We start from the raw sequence: 23,190 nt of genomic DNA on the forward strand, positions 1-23,190 counted from the left end.
TAATTTATATCTAAAAATGCTCTTGTTTTGAATATTCAATTTCTTAGCTATGTTTCAGGCCCACTTTACAGTTATCTGTTTTATTTAAAGAATTAGGTGGAGATGGGCATATGCCTGGGAACCACCCCGACACAGTATACACACACACACACACACACACAGTTTCACCATCAGCAGGACACTGAATTTCGACTATGATGGAATTGTTTACACGGAATTTATGGTAAAAGGCACAACAATTAATGCTAACTCATGCTGCCAAACATTACGGTCTTTGCGATTTAAAAATAAGACAGCCATGAAAAACAAGAGACCTGGAAAGTTAAGCAAAGGTGTTGTTCTCATTCAGGACAACGCCACTCTGCACAATGCACGCACAACACGACACTTGCTCCAACGTTTTGGATGGGAGGTATGGCAACATCTGCAGTACAGTCCCGATCTTTTGCCTTGTGACTATCACATCTTCGGCAAGCTGAAAGAACATCTAGGGGGGATAACGATTTGCAAACGATCAGCAGGTACAAACAGCAGTTCGACGGTGGCTGAATGACCAAGGAGTGGATTTCAATCATCAGAGAATCGAACGTTTAGTCACATGCTCCGAGAAGTGTTTACACCAACTCGGTGACTATGTGGAAAAGTAGTGCAAACTATGTGCTTTCTATTGCATAAGGTTACATTTCTCAATAAATGTCTCTTGACCTACAATGGTCAAGTGTAACTTATTTTTTTGAATTACCCTCGTATATATGTTTCTGCTAACTTCACAGTGTTGACAGTATTTATCTAGGTAAAGCCATAGGTTGTTGATGAGGCCCACGGTATTTTCCAGGAATATGTTTCAAAGAGTTGAGGTTGTGCAGTGTATGCTGTAGCGGCGGCCTACGATATGACTGGCTTCTTCCAGCAATCCTGGCCTTTTTAATTATTCTATCGAGTTTCCAATGAGGAGTCTGGAGTATTTTCAGTATGTTGCCGACTACTGTCTTGGTCCTCTACACAAGTGAGCAGGGATCTCGTCAGTTGGGTATAACGACAGTTCAGTGTATGAGAAAAAATTGTGTGCGACAATTTGGAATATCCTATAGCAACCAGAAATGAAGACAATCAATGAAGCAAAACCTTTGGGAAACCAAAAGAACCTTTGGTCACTTAGAAAGGAGAAATACAGAAATTTAGAAAACAAACCGGGTGAAAAAAAGAAAAGAATCTTATGCCGTTTTACAACATGGATTGTTTGTGGGTGAAGCAAAAATATATCTCGTCTGCGTGCTAACGCGAGTAGAATGCTAAGAACAACTGCCTTCCATGCCAAGGGGAAAAGGACTTGTTCCAATTCCATCATAAATGACGAAGAAATATTCATGGGAAGTGCCTGCCTTCTCTCTCTTCAGTAAGTGAATTTTTTTCAAGCAAAGATAAACAGACAATGGAATACATTCAATTTATAGCCACTACATATAGACTCCTAGAAGGCTTAGTTGTTTTTGTAAAAATAAATACCCTCTTAACAATCTATTCCCATGCTAACCAAGTGTCTTTTGGCTTGTAAAACCGTAATCAGGGGATTCGAAAGTTAGCACGAGGAAGATGCCTTACGGAGTACAATTCTCGGCCTCCACGATACTCAGAGAAGCTGACCCCTGTTTTCCCTTTTCCCTTTCGACGTTCTACCTCTTAATCCATCCATGGTACTAGCCTGTCATTGACTTTAACTGCTTTTAGTAAAAAGTATCATGCGAGTTGCAAAACGAACATCAGAACATATTCATTAAACAAGTCTATATCTAATAATGATCTTTAATTTTTGTTCTCCATAACAACTAACCTCCATATGTATTGCCTAAAATGCTTGTTATTGGTGTTACGTTTTAGAGCATCAGCGACTTTAGACTGTATTGGGCCATACATATTATGTTAATAAATTGCATGTGTTCTTGCACAGTTGGTATAATCATAGTGTTCCCCACACTGGGTGGAAAAGGCCTGAATACGAATCCCTTCAATGACATGAGGAATTTTTATGGATCTTTTTCACAACGTCGCTAAGTTCTCAGGAGAGGGTAGCATGGATTTTTCTCACAGAAACTCGGGTTTTTCGTCCAGAAAACAGCAAATCGACCACCTACCACACACAATTTATGCACACATAGAGAGAGAGAGAGAGAGAATCTGCGTAACCAATAGAAATCAGTCTACCACCTTACAGCGCTGCAAATTATTCATGCCCATAAAAAAACGGGTTGTGACCATAACTTCATTCCGTTTTTTGTATTGCTCAGCTGGACATCCACATCTACAGTACTCAGAATGGCAAGTCATTGTCGTTTAGATGATTTTTTGAGATTTCCAGCCGTTGGACAATTTGAAGTCGGGCAGTTGCAGGCGGAGGTGGCACATTCGCTTATATCCGGCTTTAACAGCAAGGCGAAACCATATGATGTCCTCTCATCAACTGTCTTGAGGTTACTGCAGCCACATGTGAAAACATTTCCAATTGCATTATGCTAAGAAGCCTCAATCGATGTGGACTCTACAAAGGGAAGCCAGTAGTTTGTATCCCATTAACCCCGAACAAACGCAGAGCTCGTCGAAACTGGTGCCATAACATGAAACTTGGATCTCTGACAAATGGGGTACAGTTCTGTTCTTTGATGTTATCCTGTTTTAGGCTAAAAACAAATTCTAACTGTTGTTTCATCTGGAGACAACGAGGAATGCGGTACCATCCCTCCAACATCAGAGGAAGGATCACTTACTGTGGAGGCGGTGCAGGGCAAAATAATGATCAATGGCTGCACATCTCTTCAATTTTTTTTCATAGGGGGACATAACTGTGCAGAGGCATTGAGAACAGATCCTCGAACCTGTTTCACGCACAACAGTGTCACTGCAAAAAGATATCCAACGATTTCCGTGGCTAGCATTATCACCAGACTTAATCAGGTCAAACATTTGTAGGATGCCCTTGGTTGTAGCATTCCACCCTGATAGCCAATTCCTCGGTCATTTGGTGAGCTAAGGTCGGCGCTGGTGGAAGAATGGGATTTGTCACCACAGAATCTTATAGACACCATTATGTCGAGTGTGGTTCACCGTCAGGTCTGTTTAGCCGTTGTAGGGGATCATACGCCATACTGATTTCATATGACAATATTTTCGAGCATCTTGCATTGACTTCTGTAATGTGACCTTTGTGGTAATTCTTATACGATCCCTATAAATGTCTCTTATATCTGTCTGAAGTTTCTCTCGCTGTATCCTCATTTCACTGTTATTCTTTAGTATATAACCACTCTACCTAATTTTTTTCCGCTTCATCGCAAGCTGCACGAATTACACCACATTTTCCATGTGTTCTGTTAATTTTGTCGAGCAGTATACAAGAAATGCATATGGCATAATGTGACCTTACTTGCTGATGCACTTAAACCCTGTAATCAACAAACCTATCAGCCTTTTACACCCAGTGTGGGGAGAACGATAATTCTAATAACCACTGTGCTATCCATGCAGTATGGAAGATGTGTAAAAAAGGCATGCAGCAGGAAATGTCTATGACACAGAGATTGGTGAGATTATTTAAGAGAAGGGGTCTATTTTATCGGATTTCTCTCTTTTGAATGAGTTTAGAAGCTTCAGAAAGGTTTGGGGCCACCAACCCAGAAGCTGTACGATATTTCATCTCAGGGCGGTACTCAATCAGTAGAAACTTAAAATCCGCCCAAAAAAACAGTAACGAGGGTGTTAAAAAGAAAACCGAGTTTGTTGTAGCAGAAGAAGCAATAATAGCACCAGAGAAACTTTTGCTTCTACATCCACTTTAGAGAGGGGGGACAACGAGATTGGTGAGCGGAGCAAGGGGTTGCTCTTGAAAGACTTGAGTTCTGCAAATTGCAGCATCTGGAGACTGGGCGCCTGTGTGGTGATCTGATTGAGGTGTGTGAGGGCTTGAATGGTTTGAGCAGCCTCGGTGCTGATGGTCTTCACTTGAGGGGACATAAATTCAAATTGAGGAACGACAATTACATGAAGGATTTTCATTGGCTTTTTCCACGATATAAAGTTAGCCGGTTTCATGCGAGGGTTTCGCAGTTTTATCTTCCAGAAATTCGGATTTTTGTCCAATAAACAGCCAAACGGATCAACAGAATCAACGGATGCATTTTACAAAAACAATATATTGACGCCTCAGAGCTTTAGTTGCTTCAGTGCTTACCACAAAAACGCAATGATAGATTTCTGTTATGGCATCCGACTATTAAACCTGTTGGTAATTCTACACGCTTGCCATAACTTTTGCTTTTTGATATCCTTGCTATTTCCTGCACTTTTAAAAGTTTACTTGCTTTTCATAATCTCGTTCGCATTGTGCACTACCTGGGAGGGTGTCTAAATACTATTGGGAAGGTACTGTATGGCGAGATTCATAGAATATGTTTTTTAAACACAAAATCACTATTTTTCTGCCTTCTCTTGCAATGTTTAGTTAACGTATAGGTTAGTAATATAACAACAGTTTAATTCGTAGCCATCTACAAAAGTACTTAAATTGGCATCGTTTTAATTATATCTCATATTCTCACCTTCACAACGAGTTGCCATGGTATTATACTACTTCGAATAAACACTTCACCAGTGGAGAAGACTACTGTTACTTATTCTCAGCAGACAGCACCACCGAGACAGCACCGTTTCGAAGCTTATGGCCTCCTCATCGGTGGGCGGGCGGGTACCCTGGTGTTGCAATAGTGACAACCCAGTTATGAAGTATAACTCTGCAATAGGGGAGATGCCTGATGGGGTGCAATAGTATAGACTATAGATTTGTCTGTGCAGGTAGCACAGTGTTAACGTCACTGTCCTCCCCAAACCGGGTAGAAAAGGCCCCGGTTGGAATCCCGTCGATGACGTAAGGAACTTTAATGAGCTTTTTTCACTCCGTGGCTGAGTTAGTAGATCTCGGTCGCAGATAGCAATGCTTCCCCCCTCAAAAAAACTGGGGTTTTTGGTCAGCATATCGACCAGAGAACACACGCAATTTACAGACAACATATACAGGGTGATTCACTACCAGTGCGACAAACTTGCAGGAGGTGTAGGGGGCACAAAGACGAATCGGAATAGCATTGCAGGGTCCGAAATGCCTTCGTCATGCGGAAGGTCGCGTGAACAAAGAAGCAAAGAAAAAGAACAGAAACAACAACTCGTTAGTGTAACAGAAATCATTTTAATGGCAAGTTTTACATTGGCAAAAATCCATGCTACAGAAGGTGTTCGAAAGTTCGACCAGAAGCAGTCACACAGGCTTCACAGCGCCACCGCTTGGAATCCCTAACGTTCTGGAAGATTCCTGGCGTATCTCGAATCTCCCTGGCAGCTACAGAGATGCGAGCGACGAGGTCTTCAACTGAATCAAACGGGGGTCTCGTACACCAATGTCTTCATTAAGTTCGGGCAGGACTTGCTGTAGAAAGATCAAGTATGCCCTACCGTCCAGACGAAGGGGCAGAAGGTATGGTCCAATGAGGTGGTCTCCAACAATGCCAGCCCAAACATTGACAGAGAAATGGCGTTGAGTTGCACGTGTTCGCGTACCATGGGGGTTCTCCAAAGCCCACAAATGGGCGTTATGTTGATTGAAGGTTCCCTCTCTTGTGAAACTTGCCTCATCCGTGAACAATACGGACGCAGCAAATGCGCTGTCTGCCGCTCTCTGTTGAAGAAACCAAGTAGCAAAAGTCCTCCGGAGTGGATAATCCGCAGGCTCCAATGATTGGACGCGTTGCAGATGGTATGAACTCATTTGGTTTGTTGACAGTATCCTCCATACAGTGGATTGGGAAATACCCAATCGTTGGCCTATCGCTCGAGTACTCGTACTCGGATTGCCTTCTGCAAGACGTAGGACATTCTCCTCATTGTCTGGCGTCCTCGTCGGTCGCTCTCGATTCACGGTACCTCTCGTGAAACAACAAGTCTCATGTAACCTTCTGTGCACGCGTGCGATAATCGTATGATGAGGAGCACGCCTGTGCGGGAACGTTCCTGGTACAAGCGCAGGGCGACGCGCCTTACAGTCCGCAGCTCCATACGTGAGGTGCATGTCGGCCAGTTCAACTTTGAATACTCGTCCATCCTACTGCCTCGGGAACCGGTTCGCAAATACTGACTTCCAGTGGGATCGCTGTTCACGCGACCTCCCGTTCAATGTCCTCTACCGCATGACGAAGGCATTTCGGACCCTGCAATGCTATGTGATTCCGATTCGTCTTTGTGTCCCCTACACCTCCTGCAAGTTTGTCGCACTAGTAGTGAATCACCCTGTATATATGGGCATATATAAGAAATTATGGATGGCCCTAATATAATATCAAATTATTATTTTAGGGTTGCCCGTAATTAAATACATTAACCCGTATTTGTGTCTGTAAATTGCGTATGTTCTATGGTCGATTTGGCTGTTTTGCTGGACGAAAAAACCCCAATTACTGGGGAGAAAAACTGCTATCTACGCCTGAGACCGACTAACTCAGCCACGGAGTGAAAAAAGCCCATTAAAGTTCCTCGCGTCATCGACGGGATTCGAACCCAGGCCTTTTCCACCCGGTGTGGGGAGGACGGTGTGCTAACCGCGCAGACAGCCCTAATATAATAGTTTGAGTTTTATATATATATATATATAAAATTATTTTTATATATATATAAAAAGTGTCCCTCTTGCAGTGTCCCTGATCCATAATTCATATTATCGCTAATTCATATTAGCGCTATTCAAATTCAAATTCAAATCCTATTTCTCTACTTAATTTCAATTTTATTATTCGTAATTATTATATATATATATATATATATACAGGGTGTATCGTAAATAGTGGTCCAGAGTAAAGGAGTCGGTACACTGTGTTCTTAGGTATCACGTACAGGAATTTCAGTTACTTTTAGTCAAGATTCTCGGAAAAAAAATAAATTTCATTTTTTTTAAATTTCTGTGTCTTGCATCACTAATTTGCCTATAATTTCAACAAATATCAATATTTTTTGATTCTGTTTTTTTATTATTACCCCTGAATAGGTGCACTATCGTAAACAAATACATTCGACTAATTTAAAGTCAAAGGTTTTTCAAGAAATTCATTTTTTTCCTATTACCCCCAGGGGCTCACATCTGGTGAGTATGGGCTTGGCACACCCAGGGTCCTGAGCTGGATATCATCATTCTTCTCTTTCTTGGTGATTCCCTTCTATTTCTGACCCCCTCCCTCTTCTCTCCCTCTCTCTCTCTCTCTCTCTCTCTCTCTCTCTCTCTCTCTCTCTCTCTCTCTCTCTCTCTCAGGGGTAACTCAGAATCTTTTTTTTTTTTTTTTTGGCTGGTGCAGCAAAAGCCTCAGGCTTCCTTGCACCATATGGCTAATAATAATAATAATAAATAATTTCGATACTCATCTCCAAAAAGTCATGTGACTTTAGGTGCATATGGTCTAAAAAAAATGTACTACACTGTCAGTGCCCATTAATTTAAAAAAATCATTATTAAATCAAGATTCTAAAATGGTACAACATTAATTGCTAACAGTTCAGAAAAAAAAGTTATTGGCATTTAAAACAAAAAGCAGCTTAATTGCCTAAGATATTTTGGATTCAAACTTTTTTATTTTAAGTTCTTTGATTGGGTTTTTTGAAAAAAAACATTCTTTTCAAATTAACTATTTATTTCAACTAAACGAAATGCTCAAAATGGCCACCATTAGGGTGATGCATGCTCTGCATCGCCGAATAAAAGATCGTTTGAGTCTGCGAGCAAATCCGTTTGCATTAATTTCTTCAGCCGCTGTTTGAATCCTTGGATGCAATTGTTCGACAGAAGTGATTTCCTCTTTGTAGACCTTTTCTTTCAGACACCCCCAGTAGAAAAAATCTAGGGGGTTGAGATCCGTTGAACGTGGTGGCCATAAAATTGGGCCTAACCGCCCAAACCATCTTTGTGGAAAAGTTTGATTTAAATGTTCTCGTACAATAACAGCGAAGTGAGCGGGACAGCCATCATTCTGCAGCCACATTGTGTCTCGTATTTCTTGGTCGACATCTCTCAATAACTCAGGGAGGTCGTTTCGCAAAAAATTTAATCTTTGCGAATCTTGACTAAAAGTAACTGAAATTCCTGTACGTGATACCTAAGAACAGAGTGTACCGACTCCTTTACTCTGGACCACTATTTACGATACACCCTGTGTATTATAGACCAGCGGTTCCAAAACTTTGCGCAGCAGTGAACTTTCAGGGGCGCCGCGGGATAGTTTAAAATTTCGAGGAAAACAGAGATATTCAACATCTAGCTCGATATAGCTCACAGTTTCAACATTACTTATTAAGTTATTTGGACCTATCTACTTGATAAACGGAACTGTTAGGTATTTCTTTTGGCCTAGGGGCACTGTGAAAAAATTACTGAGACACTAAGGGCACCGTGAACCGAGAAAGTTTGGGAACCTCTACTATGGACCATAGAGTATTTTAGGACAAGGGCCTCATGCTACGTGTTAGAATAACTAAAGCATAGGATAGTGCAATAGCATCAGTAACTGGGTTGTCACTATTGCAACACCAGGGTAACTGCCCACTCACCGATGAGAAGCCAATAAACTTCGAAATGGTATTGGGTGATAATATCCGCCGAGAATAAGTAACAATAGTCCTCCACTGGCCTTGAATGGGTTGAGTAAGCTGAATGCTGATGGGAGTCTTCCTCCGCTCAGATTAAGAACCTGAGGGGGGGGGGGCTCAGATTCAAATTGAGGACAGTTGTAGAATAGAGCTGTGGAATTTGCCTTTAGCCAGCGGGTAGTTGATTGGTGGAACAGACTTCCATCTTTTGTTGTGGAAGTTGATAGCCTAAATAAATTTAAGGCTGAGCTGGACAGGCATTTAGAACGAATGAAGGGGCGAAATGGGAGGGTTTTTTTTTTTTTTTTTTGGCTGATGCTGCATAAGCTTGCTTTCTTGCATCATATGTCTCCACTAATGCTAAGTGTTATTTATTCGAGGTAATACAATACCGTGGCAAATCGTTGTGAAGGTATAGCAATATGAGAAATAATTAAAACGATGCCAATCAGGGACTCACATCTGGTGAGTATGGGCTTCCGATGATATCCAGCTCAGGGTTCTGAGCTGGATATCATCGGAAGCCCATGCTCTCTCAGGGAACTCAGGAATTTTTTTTTTTTTTTTTGGCTGGTGCAGCATAGGCTTCCTTGCACCATTTGAATAATAATAATAATAACTACTTTGGGCGATGGCTACGAATTAAACTGATGCTATTGCACTAATCTATACGCTAGTTATTCTACTACGTAGCATAAGGCTCTTGCCCTGAAATACTCTATAGTTACGTTTAATTTTAAATGAAAATTTATGGATTACTCTATTGGAAAATACCGATGGAAGTAATATTTTTTTCCTAAAGGAAAACGTTTTTCCTAATATTTTTAATTAGTAATATTTTTTTCCTAATTCACGTTTAAGAGAAGAGTTATTTTATAAACGGCTCCCAAATGTAACGATGACGTCATGGATTACGCTTGGGATGATACTGAAAGCTGTCCTGTTGATCAGTTTTTCATAGACAGTGTACGAGCTGAGCAGGTGGTTGTTTCTCTTCGTGTTTTCCATACAGGATGGCGTCACGAAGATGGAAAAAAGAACGAAACAACTAGTTTTTAGCAGTGATGCTTAATTTTAAATTGTTAAAGATGATTAATGTCGACTTGGGGGATTTCGGAATATGGTTTTTTAAATAAAACTGAAGCGAAGTAACCAAATGTGGTGAAAGAAAATGACCTTGAACCCTACATCTCGAGCATCAGACATGTCATCCAGAGATGACTTTCCCGAAGAAAAAGAGCTTTACGCAAACATTGGTCCGAATTGTAAGTATTATCCTATTTCTTCGGTAAACAGCTATGTTACCAATACAGAATCTACTTACGGAAAAATCATTCCTAAAACGGCCACTTCAAGAAAAACTGATAACGTCCCATCTTCTGGCGTCACTGTTGGCATTGCCAGTCATTACCCTGACCTGGTCGGGGGCAGCGGTTTCTTTATGCAAAATATGAACCCTGAGTCAATTGAAACAAGTAGAAACGTAGGCTTTAGAGGCACTGAAAATTATTCGCCTTTGCGATCTTCCCATACAGAAAATGAGTCTTCTTTATATGCCAAAATCGATAAAACAGGTGCAACTGCGACAACCTCGCGGTATTCAACGCCTCAACATCCGGCAGTGGCAATGGAATTATCCGCTGCAATGCAGCCAGTTGTTGATGCGATTCATCCAGATCATGAAAAACTTTTCTCAGCATCTTTATCAACTCTTAAAAAATACGACGAAACTTTTTCTGGAGGAGCAAATGTAGGAAATATCGATGTTATGGATCCGCATATTATCAGTGCGTTATCACATAATATGGGTTGTTCTAATGTGATGTTTCCATCAAATTTACAAGGTCCAATATATCAAAACATACAAAATCTGCATATATCTAGCCCCCAAAGTAAGCAAGAAACGGGTGTTTCGGAAAATTCAAACTATTTGCATGGTTCTAATATTAATTATGCGCCTTCTCAAGATCATTCCTTGCATAAATCAAAATATACAACACTTCCTGCAACTTCAGAGATGTCAGCTTATCGACATCATCCTGGTTATTTTACAACCGAAGCGCAACACACCGCACCAGTTTATGCTAATATACATGATGTTAGGAAGCAGGTACAACAGTTTATGATTCAGCCAAGTTCAAATGAGATTGTTTCTGAGACAGATTATAATCAATTATCATGTGGGACTTCTGAATCAATGAAACAGGTTTCTGAAAAAACAACTGGAATCAGCATTCCATCCAACAGTACCCAGGTGGTATCGTGTGCTTCATATAACAGCATTCCTGTGGCTGACAGTACCGAACAACCACTTTCTAGCTCTAACCAAGCTGATATACCTTTACAAGTCACGAGTGCAATATCCAATAATAACCTATCAACGTCCACGCAATCTGAACTTCAACCATCAAAACAAGAAACCAAAGAACCAACTACTGATGGCACTAATGAATCTCCTGCTTCGAAATGGCCACAGCCATCTTCAACAGGTTCAGCAACAGCGGCCCAAGATACTTTAACTGATTCACCTACAAAGAACATTGCTGAAGATGCAGCTAACCAAAGTACTCCTTCCTTTTCATATCCTGGACATAGGCCAAATACCTTAAATGGCAAAACATTGCTGCCATATAATGTCACACCTCCACGGCCAAAGGGACCAACTGCAGCTGAAAAGAAAATTGAAGCCATGATGAAAGATATTGAGGATGAGTTGGAGTCGAGTCCACCCGAAGGAGAATATTTTGGTAAGTTTACTTCTAAGATTTTTATTTTAAATATGCCATTTATCTACATCAAATGATATGTTTCATGTAAAAATTTGATGCACTGATATCCACCAGTACAGCCGTATTTGGTAACCATATTTACCATTTACACTCAAGCAGGGACAAACTACCATACCATCAGGTATTTCAACATGGATGGGGGGACCAGTGGTTGGTTTTTAAAGAACAGTACAGAGGGCTGTATGAGAATTTCTGGGGGGGGGAGCAGTTTTGTTATTTGGATTCATTCATAGGGTTAGTTTGCAGGACAAAAAAAAAAAAAAAAAAAAAAAAAATGCAGAATAACTCCTAGGAAGGCTTTCATTTCTATATAAGTGGAAAGAAAGGTTTTTGAAGGGGATTAACACATTCACTGCTTCTTGAATGCAAATATGTGGCTTTGGATTTTAATCCACTTGGTGAGGAAACCACCCTACTTTTAGAATTTTTCTTTCCATTTGACAGAAGGAAAACCAGATATTTTTATTAAACAATCTTCACTGGTGGCCGATTAATTTTTATATTGTATTAGAGCAGTAGCATAGCTATCCTTTTTCGGGCCCGGAGGCAAAGAACATGTTCAGGCCCCTACTTAATTAATTAAAATTGCAAAAACAGGAGACAGCCAAAGATGCTGGGCCCCTAAAGGGCCCCAGGTCTGGAGGCAATTGCCTTGCCTGCCTACATGGTAGCTACGCCACTGTACTAGAGGCATTAGTGGGTGGTGGATTTAAGCATAAGCAGGTTAAATGGCAGTTCAGGACTTCAGAATTTAGTTGTCCCCCCCCACCCAACTTACTATACCAAAGCTTGGGGGGATCACAGGGAGCTAAATCTGGTGAGTATGATAGATGGGAGGGAACAATAGTAATGGATTGCTTTGCAAGAAATTCTTCAATAGAAAGTGCTGAATGTGTGTGGGAACATTGTCATGATGGAAGCAGCAATTAGCTAATGCCTACTTTTTTTTAGGAATTTCTTCTGATTAGCATCACATCGCCATATGGGACAAATTCATAATGAACAATTCCCTGTGAGCATGTGTGATCTTCACATTTGATCAAGATTGTCAAACTTCCATTGAGAAGACTGGACCCTTTGTTTCTGGGGCATAGTCATATGACCATGATTCATCACCATATTGGTGGGGGAAAAAAAAAAAAAAAAAAAAGAGTTGGTCAGCAGCAGCACATTGATGAATAACCTGATACGAGAACTTATTCCACTCTGTGATCATCTGTAAGGATGTGAGGCACAAACTTGGAAACATTACGTTCCCATTATTGTGTGAAAATTGATGATGATGGCCCATATGTAATATCAGTTTCATTTATCAACTTTGCAGATATGTGTACAATAAACTATATATATCTTTGCAGATATATGTAGTTTATTAACAGACATGGGTCATTGAATCATTGCTTTTTAACTTGAAGGGCAGCCAGAGAGAGAAAGAGAGAATCAATTGCAATGATCAAGTGGCCCTCTTTAAATTTTGCAAACCACTGAAAAGTCTTTGAATGGCAAACATCTTCTTTGAAAGTTGTTTTTAACATTTTGTTGCTTTCTGTTGCACTTTCCCTAATTTGAAACAAATTTAATGCAAATTTTCCTTTGAAGTTCAAGATTATTGCTACCATCTTAGATCTAACTGGATGACAGATAAACTGATGAGACTAGTGGTAAAGAATAAAAACACGTGGAATAATTAGAAGTTATCAGCAGAAAACAGTAAATATAAATGAATCTGCAATCAAGTCATTGAGGGGTAGTTAGGCAAACTAAGGCAGATCATAAGAAAACTTTGACTAAGAATGCAAAGAAAAGTAGCAAAGAATTCTTTGCTTATGTTAATACTGGGAAGAAAAGAGATGAAACACATTGGTCCAGTCCACTAGATATGAATTTCATAACTATTGATGATCCTTTTTAAGGTGCTGACAAACTTAACTATTCTTCATCTATGTTCACACATAAAGGAGTTTTTAAGGATAGGACTTGCCCTCCACTTTCTTCTGAAAAAACATTTGCAGTGTTTCATGAACTTCGGCCATAATTATAAGAGCACTCTTCTCCTCAGTGGAAATACCTATGGATTGAAGATGATGTGCAAATGTCTCTCTTATTCGTAAAGAGGGAATCAAAGCATAAAGAATAATTACAGACCTGTAAGTGTGACCTTCCAGGGAAAATAATGGAGCCTTGTAGTATTGAGATAATTGAGGATTACCTAAATACTACTTTAACTGCTGACTCCATTATTATCCCTGGAACAGAGGTCAAGCTTACGGGTCTGTAATTACTCACCTCATGCTTTGATTCCCTCTTTATGAATAAGAATGACATGATTTCTGTATAACCACAGGAATGCAGTTATACAGAAATTATAACATGGATTTTTGTGGGGGAGGGTGAATTTTATCATCACTCTAATTAGCTAATATGACATAGCGAAAAGGAACTGGATGTAAAAATAATTTTAACATCGTATATTTACATTTCAGAAAGATTTTAAGCTTTTGACACTTCCAAATGGAGGGCTGCTGTACAACTTGAAGCAGTGTGTCATTAGAGGCAAGTTACTGCTGGATAAAGGGATGGTTGAGTGACAGAAGGGGTTATAAATGGGCACATCTGGTCTTAGATTAATACTATTAGTGGCATCCTTCAGGGTTCAATTCCAGGCCCATAAACGAAGGTTGGCAGGGTTGTTAATGACACTAATGACATTACACTGCTGCAACAGGATCTAGAAAAGTTGAGCAGATAGGCTGAGAGGTGGCAAATGAAGTTTAACATTGACAAATGTAAAGTACTACATATGGGAAGCAGTAATCCCAGAGTAACATATTAACTCTGTGGTACCACACTGACAGTGCTAGAGAATGAAAAGGACCTGGGGGTAATTGTGCAGGCAGATATGAAGTTTTCTGAGCAGTGCAGACGGTCTGAAAGAGTAGCTCATGGTGTCTTGTCAATGATATACAGGAATTTTTCTAGAAGGGATAAGGAGGTGATTATCCCCTTGTATAAGGCAATGGTCAAGCCACACCTTGAATACTGTATACAGGTCTGGAGGCCTCATTTTAAGAAGGATGTAGAGCTGTTGGAACGAGTACAGAGAAGGGAAACAAGATTAGTGAATGGAACAAAGGGTTGCTCTTACGAAGAAAGGCTTAAGTTTTGCAAATTACAATGCCTGGAGACTAGGCACCTGCGAGGTGATCTGATTGAGGTGTATAAAGCCTTGAATGGTTTGAGCATGCTCAATGCTGATGGGATTCTTCCTCTTACTCAGAATAATCACCTGAGAGGGCATAAATTCCCTGAGAGGGCATAAATCACCTGAGAGGGCATAATTTCACGATAGGAGGGAGTATATGACACGATAGGAGGGAGTATATGATGAGAGCCCTGTCAATCAATTCGGCCCTGGAAAGATTGTGCAGGGCTCAAGGGGTAGAATTTTTTTCAGCCTGGTCTGTACTTGTTAACAGGAGAGACTGCTTCTACAGGGATGGGATACACTTAAATAGAAAGGGTGCAAGAATGTTTGCTGATGCTATCGAGGCAATGTTAGGTGGGTCGGAAAACTGCTAGATTGGGGGGATACAAGGACTAATAGATTAACAGTAGCCACTGGCAGAGGTGAAAGTGATTCTTGCACTGCTTCTATTGGAATGAGCCGCAGCCTGGAAAATAAGATGCAGGATATTTCAGAGACTGCTGGGAATCATTGGGGTACAAGTAAACACATGGGTTGTGTTAGGGTAGCTAAGAAAAAGAACAGGTGCATGTATACTTGTGTGTACACCAATGCTAGGAGTTTAGTAAATAAATTTGATGAATTTGAGGTATTGCTCAAAACATCAAAGGCAGATATTGTGGGGATTTCAGAGACGTGGTGTCACACAGATATAAGAAATGCAGAACTGGAATTTGGGGAGTACAATGTGTACAGAAAGGATAGACAGGATAGGAAGGGAGGAGGGGTTATGCTATTAATTAAGAAACACATAAAAGCCAAGGAAGTGAAGCCAGTCGACATCGCTGGACAGTGCAGTGTCGAGTCAGTTTGGTGTGACATAAGCATTGGGAGATCAAAATTGAGAGTAGGAGTGTGCTATAGGCCTAATGACTCTGATGAGTATAATAAGAAACTGTTCGGAGAAATAGAGTGGGCCAGTAAATCAGAGAGTCTTATAATGGGGGATTTTAATTTCCCAGATATTGACTGGAATTTGGGGTCTGGTCACTCACACAGTAGCAAGGCTTTTGTGGATTTATTGGATGATTGTTTTCTACATCAGCATGTTCGGGAGGCAACTAGAGGGAGTAATACTCTTGATTTGATTATCAGTAGTGATTCTTCATGCATTAAGAATCTGCAGATAAATGAACCACTTGGTGGCAGTGATCACAGTGTGCTGAAGTGGGAGTTACTCAAAGAGGTAACTACCATTAGGGGTAAAGGGAAGGGGTATTGCTTTCGTAAAGGCGACTACAATGGACTGAGACAGTATTTAAATTCTATACAGTGGGATCAACTGATGATATTGCCAACAGCAAATTCAAAATGGGAAGCATTCAAAGAACTTATCGTGGAAGCTACTAGGCTTTACATACCAACTAAGAAATATTGTTCAAGGTTTAGGCCTAAATGGTTGTCAGATGAACTAATGAGGCATATGGCAGAGAAGAAAAATGCATGGGATACATACAAATTAACACGTGACACGGATGCCTATGATAGATACAAGTTGATCTGTAACCAAGTTACAAAGGAGGTTAGGCAGGCGAAGGCAGATTACGAGAGATCCTTGGCAAGGGATGCGAAGAAAAACAGCAAAGAGTTCTTTACTTATGTAAACTCTAGAAGGAAGGGGATGAATCAGATTGGTCCACTTGAGATCGATGGGACAACTGTTGATGACCCTGCTCGGGTAGCTAACAAACTAAATGAATATTTTGCATCGACATTCACACACGAGGAGTTATTCAGCGAGGGGAATGCCAGAGGTGTATTCAACTCTAGCAGTAAGCTAGAGAATCTTGTAATAACTGAGAGCAAAGTGGAGGAGAAATTGTTGAAGATAAACACAAGAAAGGCACCTGGGGTGGATGGGATCTATCCAGTTATATTAAAGGAGGCAGCAAAGGAGGTAAGCAAACCCTTAGCCATAATTATGAGAGCTTCCTTGGACTCAGGGGAGGTACCCATTGACTGGAGATGTGCAAATGTGACCCCAATTCACAAAGGGGGATCAAAGGCTGACACAAGTAATTATAGACCTGTGAGTTTAACTTCTGTTCCCGGAAAATTAATGGAGGCACTGGTGAAAGAAGCACTGCAGGATCATCTAGACAAGACTTCAGTTATAGCTAGGACACAGCATGGTTTTGTTAAGGGGAAGTCTTGCCTGACCAATTTGATTGGATACTATGATGCAGTCACACAAGAACTGGATGCAGGGAATAACTTTGATATTATATACTTGGATCTTAGAAAGGCTTTTGATACTGTTGCACATGGAAGACTGCTGCACAAATTGGAGCAGTGTGGCATTGGAGGCAAGTTGCTGCTATGGATAAAGGGGTGGTTGAGGGGGAGAAGACAGAGAGTGGTAATCAATGGACACTGCTCATCGTGGACTAATGTTATTAGTGGAGTCCCTCAGGGTTCAGTATTGGGGCCTTTATTGTTTTCTGTATTTATAAATGATATTGATGATGGTATATCAGGCTTAATGTCCAAGTTTGCAGACGATACGAAGGTTGGCAGGGTTGTCAAGGACACTACTGACACTATGCTGCTGCAACAGGATTTGGAAAGGTTGAGCAGATGGGCTTCGAGGTGGCAAATGAAGTTTAACATTGACAAATGTAAAGTACTACATATGGGAAACAGCAACCCCAGAGCAACGTATCAACTCTGTGGTACTACACTGACAGTGGTAGAGAATGAAAGGGACCTGGGGGTGGTGGTGCAGGCAGATATGAAGTTCTCTGAGCAGTGCAGACGAGCTGCGAGAGTAGCTCATGGTGTATTGTCAATGATATATAGGAATTTTTCTAGCAGGGATAAGGAGGTGATTATTCCCTTGTATAAGGCAATGGTCAGGCCACACCTAGAGTACTGTATACAGGCCTGGAGGCCTCATTTCAGGAAGGATGTAGAGCTGCTGGAACGAGTACAGAGAAGGGCAACTAGATTGGTGAATGGGACAAAGGGGTTCTCTTACGAAGAAAGGCTTAAGTTTTGCAAATTACAGTGTCTGGAAACTAGGCACCAGCGGGGTGATCTGATAGAGGTGTACAAAGCCTTGAATGGTTTGAGCATGCTCAATGCTGATGGGATTCTTCCTCTAGCTCAGAAAAATCACCTGAGAGGGCATAAATTCAAATTGAGGAAAGACAGATGTAGGATAGATGTGCGGAAATTTGCCTTTAGCCAGCGGGTGGTTGGTGGGTGGAACAGACTTCCATCCCCTGTCGTGGAAGTTGATAGCTTAAATAAGTTTAAGGCTCAGCTGGACAGGTATTTCGAACGAACAGAGGGGTGAAGTGGAAGTGGTTATTTTTATTTATTTATGTTACTTTTTTTTTTTTTTTTTTTTTTTTGGCTGATGCTGCATAAGCTTGCTTTCTTGCATCAAATGCCTCTACTAATGCTAATGCTAATGCTAAAATTCAAATTGAGGAAAGACGGTTGTAGGATAGATGTGCCGAAGTTTGTCTTTAGCCAGCGGGTGGTTGATTGCTGGAACAAACTTCCATCTGTCATTGTAGAAGTTGATAGCTTAAATAGATTCAAGGCGGAACTTGACAAACATTTGGAGCGAGTGGATGGGTGAAATAAGGGTGTTTTTTTTTTTTTTTTTTTGACTGATGCTATATAAGTTTTCTTGCATCGTGTGCCTTTGCTAATGCTAATAATTGAAGGAATATGAAGGGTATTGCATAGCTGCCAGCTCTCCATCTCACATCATAATATAGTTAGCAAGAAATGTTTCTCCATCTTTTGGCACAGTTTTTCTCTTTCTTTTTGCAAAAAAGTAGTAAAATCATGTTAAAATTGGAATTTTTTAAAAAACAATTTTGCAAATGTATGCTCATTTTCATGCTCATCAGGTGTTGCTAGCCTACATTTCAAGATAAAAATATGGGATAATAGCATTGTTCTATGAAATGTGGCTTCATTTTATTTACTTGTGTGGTTAGAAGCTAATTAACAATGCCTTTCAATAAGAGGCCAAAGAAATATGGTGCACAATTCCAGAAGACATGCAAGATTTTCCATATATTCAGAAATTTACATGTATTGTAAAATCTGAAAAAGGTAATACATTTGCTTTGTGTACTGTACGTTGAAGTGATTTTTCAATATAAAGCAGTGGGAAATGCAATGTAATCAGACATTTACAAACAAATAAGCATAAGGACAGCATGTAGAGCATAGAAATAAATGCAAAAATAGATGTAGCATATCATAGTGATGATGATATCATACAAGCTGAATATTTATTTGGATCTTTTGTCATAGAACATAATGTTCATCTGAGTTGTGCTGATTATATGGGCACATTGTTTAGAAATAGCAAAAAATACAGTTGTGGAAGAACAAAACACAAAAGTCATTGTTAGTGGAATTGCATGGGTATTGAAAGAAGAGGTAGTGATGGTGCTAAAAAATGGATCACTTTTGATTTTTATAGATGGCAGTAATCCAGGTTATATTCCATTCTGGTGAACTTTTATAATAAAGTGATCATCAAATTGAAAGCAGCTTGCCCTCAGTGGAAGGCGAATCTGTAGGGACATCATCATAGGGCATTGGACATCATCCTCTGAACAATCTAAAAGCATTTGGGATTCCTTTAAAAAACTATATGGCACTTAGGATAATGTGTTGTTATGGCAAGCCTGAATTGGACTAGCAATGATATTGAAAGAGGAGATTGAGCACTTGGTGACAATGGGTTGACTTTGTCATCTCATTAATTTGTATGCTGAAAAGAGGATTGCATTCCTTCCTTCCTGTGAAAGTGGATAAATATTTGGCAAAAATTTACTACTGTCTGAAAAAAGTGTTAAATGGTAGATTTAAATAATTTCAACTGATGCATGCCACTTTTATTAAATGTGTAACCAGATCTGTAGAAGAGCGGCAATCCTTGACAGGTTTATTTATTTATGCTCATTTTAGAAGTGGTGAAAAGGTCATATGATCACCTTTTAGAGTGTTCAAACTGAAAAATACAAGCAATCACTAGTGAGTGCTGCTAACTCTTATTCGTATCCAGTTCATTATCCAACAGAAGTTGTGAGAGAAGACAAATTAGTGAACTCCCAAGAAAAAGAACTGAATTGAAAACTTCTGGCGGAAGAAATTCTAAACAGGAAAAGAAAGCTGCTAATTCTAGAAACATTATTATTATTATTAGCCATATGGTGCAAGAAAGCCTGAGGCTTATGCTGCACCACCAGCCAAAAAATAGAAGGGAATCACCAAGAAATATAAGAATGATGATATCCAGCTCAGGACCCTCGGTGTGCCAAGCCCATACTCACCAGATGTGAGCCCCTGGGGTCCTCAGTTGTGCAGGAAGTCTGTTCGTGTTTCCCTACGGACTGAATAAAGCAATTTGCTTGTTTTTTTTAAATGATATTCCAGTGTTTTAAAATTCAAACCTAGCTCTTCAATCCAATATATCTCACATCTGTGTACTGAGGTCATTACTTCTAGCTGTGTTGATGAATGTTATGTGCAAATCAAATTGATTATGCCAACAGTTATTAAATTTTCCACTTCCTTTTTGGAAATTGATAACCATAACAGACTGAAGTAGAAGGATGATTCTGACTTAGTCATAGGCATTTCTTCCTCCAAGTTTGTGGAGAATCTGAAACAAGGGTAGAAGATTGTGGTCTTTGTTCAGTGGGAAAGTACTTTATTTCTGCATGTGATGACATAGTGCACTAATTTTCACAGACTCGCTTAGCTGTGTTATTGCCTTGCAGAATGCAAATACCACAAGACACCCAATCCTACAACATGTCTTCAGTATCAAAGCTATTACAAAGAAATCACAATATCAGATCATGCTGGATCCCAGGCCACACAGGAATAACGAAACGAAAGAGCAGACAAAGCAGCAAAAGAAGCTTCCACCTCTGATTATGCCTTTCACACAATACCATATACAGATTACAAGTCCTTAATCCACCAAAACAGTATAAAACAATGGCAACACTGGCTAGATCAGACTAACAACAGATTTCGTCTAATTAAAGAAATACTTCGACTGTGGACTACTAGTGTCCGATCGAATAGAAAGAATAGATAGAACAGAAAGAAGTGACCCTTGCTCGATTGAGAATCGAGCATACACGTATGCTCACTCTTACCTACTCAGAGGTGAAGACCTTTCCCATGTCAAAACCGTCAAGTACCACTAACTATACATCACTTCATGGTGAACTGTTAGAAATTTCATAGAGAACGTCTTAAGAGCCTTTCAAACAATGAATGCACAAAACAACTTAATGCTTAAAACAATTTTAGATAACCAGTCAGATATTTGCTGACTGGTTATCTTAAGTTAACTGGATACTTCCCAAAACATAAAAATTAATAGTATACCATTTATAGAGAAGCTACATGATTATAAAGCAGAATCTTGGCTTTATTCTAAACCACAATAAGAAAAGTGAAAAATGCTGATATGCAAACTTTCCTACCTAGGCTAGGCACATTATAGCCTAAGTTGCTCTTGCACCAATAGCTCTTAAACAACAACAACAAAGACATGGTGCACAAGTTCCCATTGAAAAATGTTTTTATAAATGCCTAGGTAGCACAAATTTCATCAATTAGCAGTGCATCATTTTTAAGTGTTTGGCATTGAGGTGGTTCAGTCCTTTAAATTATATCATTTCAATAATAAATTACTTAATCTAACGTGTGATATAATAGTGTAGTGTCATTCAATTCATTAACATAATGAGGAACAATCACGTAGATCTCCTCTTTCAAGTAATTAGTCCATTATTTTCAAATTTTAAATTTTTTTGTGGATAAGTTTCCAGTACTACTTGATTTTGTTAGAGATAGAAACAGATGAAGAAATAGATCTTTTGTAGCATCAGTTCTGTCAATTTTAGTGAGAACTTACCATACACTATTATGAAAAGAAAGAATTGTGACCACTGCAAAGAATTGCAGTGGTCGTTGGTCAGGAAAATGACAAGTGTACAAGGAAGCATGAAAAATAACAAAATTCTAGGCATTTTAATAGTTCCTTTTAGCAATGCTAAGTGCCTGAGAATATTTAACCAGGTTGAAAAAAATCAATAAATTTAGATCTCTTTCTGGCAAACCTTTGAAAATGCACTTGACAAATAGTCTGAACAGCAGTACTATTGTTATTAACCAAACTCAACATTTCTGAAGAGCTGAAAATTCTGCAACAGTATTATTTTCAAAGCAATCAATATCAATCAGATTTTTCTGTCTGTGGATTTCTGTTTCGATTGTCTAACAGGCAATTAGACAACCCAAACAGAAATCCACAGAAAAATCCTAGTTAAGTTAATCTTTGTAAGTGTACTGTAACTGGAAAGAGTCCTATGGTTGTATTTTAATAGAAAATGTGTATTTTGGTAGTTAAATTTCTAGTGGAGTGTGGACTTTACAAAAAATCTCCTGTATTTTTTAACACCTTTTTTGCAAAAAAAAACCTTCTGTTTTTCATCTGTTTGCTGAAAAATCTTCTGTTTTCCTCCTCCTGACAATTGCTTAATCTTCAGATTTTTTAAAGTAAAAATTGGCATGGTGGTTAATGAGAGGAATCAAGTTGTACAACAGGACCTGAAAAAATTAGGCAAACGGGCGGAGGACTGGCATTTGAGGTTTAACATTGATAAATTCAGTTTACTGCATAAAAGCAGTACCTTGAATGAGTACAGCAATAATTCCCATAATAACATATCAATTGTGGTACCACATTCTCAAGATTGTGCAGAAGGAAAGAAGTCTGGGATGATTGTAGCTCCAACATGAAGTTCTCTGAGCAGTGTAGACAGGCTTCCAGGACAGCTCATGGAGTTTTGTCAATGATATACAGGAATTTTGCCAGTAGTGATAAGGAGGTGATTATCATATTGTATAAGACAATGGTTGGGCCACATCTTGAGTACCACATGCAGGTCAGGAAGCCTCATTTTAGAAAGATTTGTTGATCTGTTGGTTTGGGTGCAGAGAAGAGAAACACGATTAAGAGCAACATGGAGGAAACAAGAGGGTACAAGAGGGTCTTATTTCCTCCATTAATCTGCAATTTTCAGCATCTGGAAACTAGGTATCTGAAAGGCAATCCGAGTGAGATGTTTAAGGCTATGAATGAATTGAATAAGCTAAATGCTGATTCTATCCTTACTCTTGCTCAGACAACTTGACTCCTACTTGCACATACAGGGGCATAAATTTTAATTGAGAAAGGATGGTTGCAGGAAAGAAGTATGGAAATTTTATTTCAGCCAGAACACATAGTTGATTGTGTGAACAAACTTTCATGTGGTGTCTTGGAAGGGTGTAGATTGAATAAATTTAAGGAAGGATTGCACAGGTTATTAGAGGAGGTGGACAGATTGAGGTCGTTAGATTTTTTTTTCATTTGGCTGATGATGTGTAAGTTTGCTTCCTTGTATCATTTGCCACTACCAACATCCACTTTGACCTACCATTTCCATTTAA

The 23,190-nt window shown here is 39.6% G+C and overlaps 1 protein-coding gene across 1 annotated transcript in view; it reads left to right on the forward strand.

The window, feature by feature from the left end:
* Positions 1–9,655: 9,655 nt before the first annotated feature.
* Positions 9,656–23,190, forward strand: part of LOC150078795 (uncharacterized) — a 74,300-nt gene continuing 60,765 nt past the window's right edge. Inside the window, exon 1 of the mRNA XM_090382285.1 lies at positions 9,656–11,414. Within this exon, the coding sequence (XP_090238411.1) occupies positions 9,839–11,414 (1,576 nt within the window). The 5' untranslated portion in view covers positions 9,656–9,838. The remainder of the gene's footprint in view (positions 11,415–23,190) is intronic.

This window comes from Mastigoproctus giganteus, chromosome 10 (genome assembly GCF_048544385.1).
Source record: "Mastigoproctus giganteus isolate SK-2022 chromosome 10, ASM4854438v1, whole genome shotgun sequence".
In the NCBI taxonomy this organism is placed as follows: Eukaryota; Metazoa; Arthropoda; class Arachnida; order Uropygi; family Thelyphonidae; genus Mastigoproctus; species Mastigoproctus giganteus.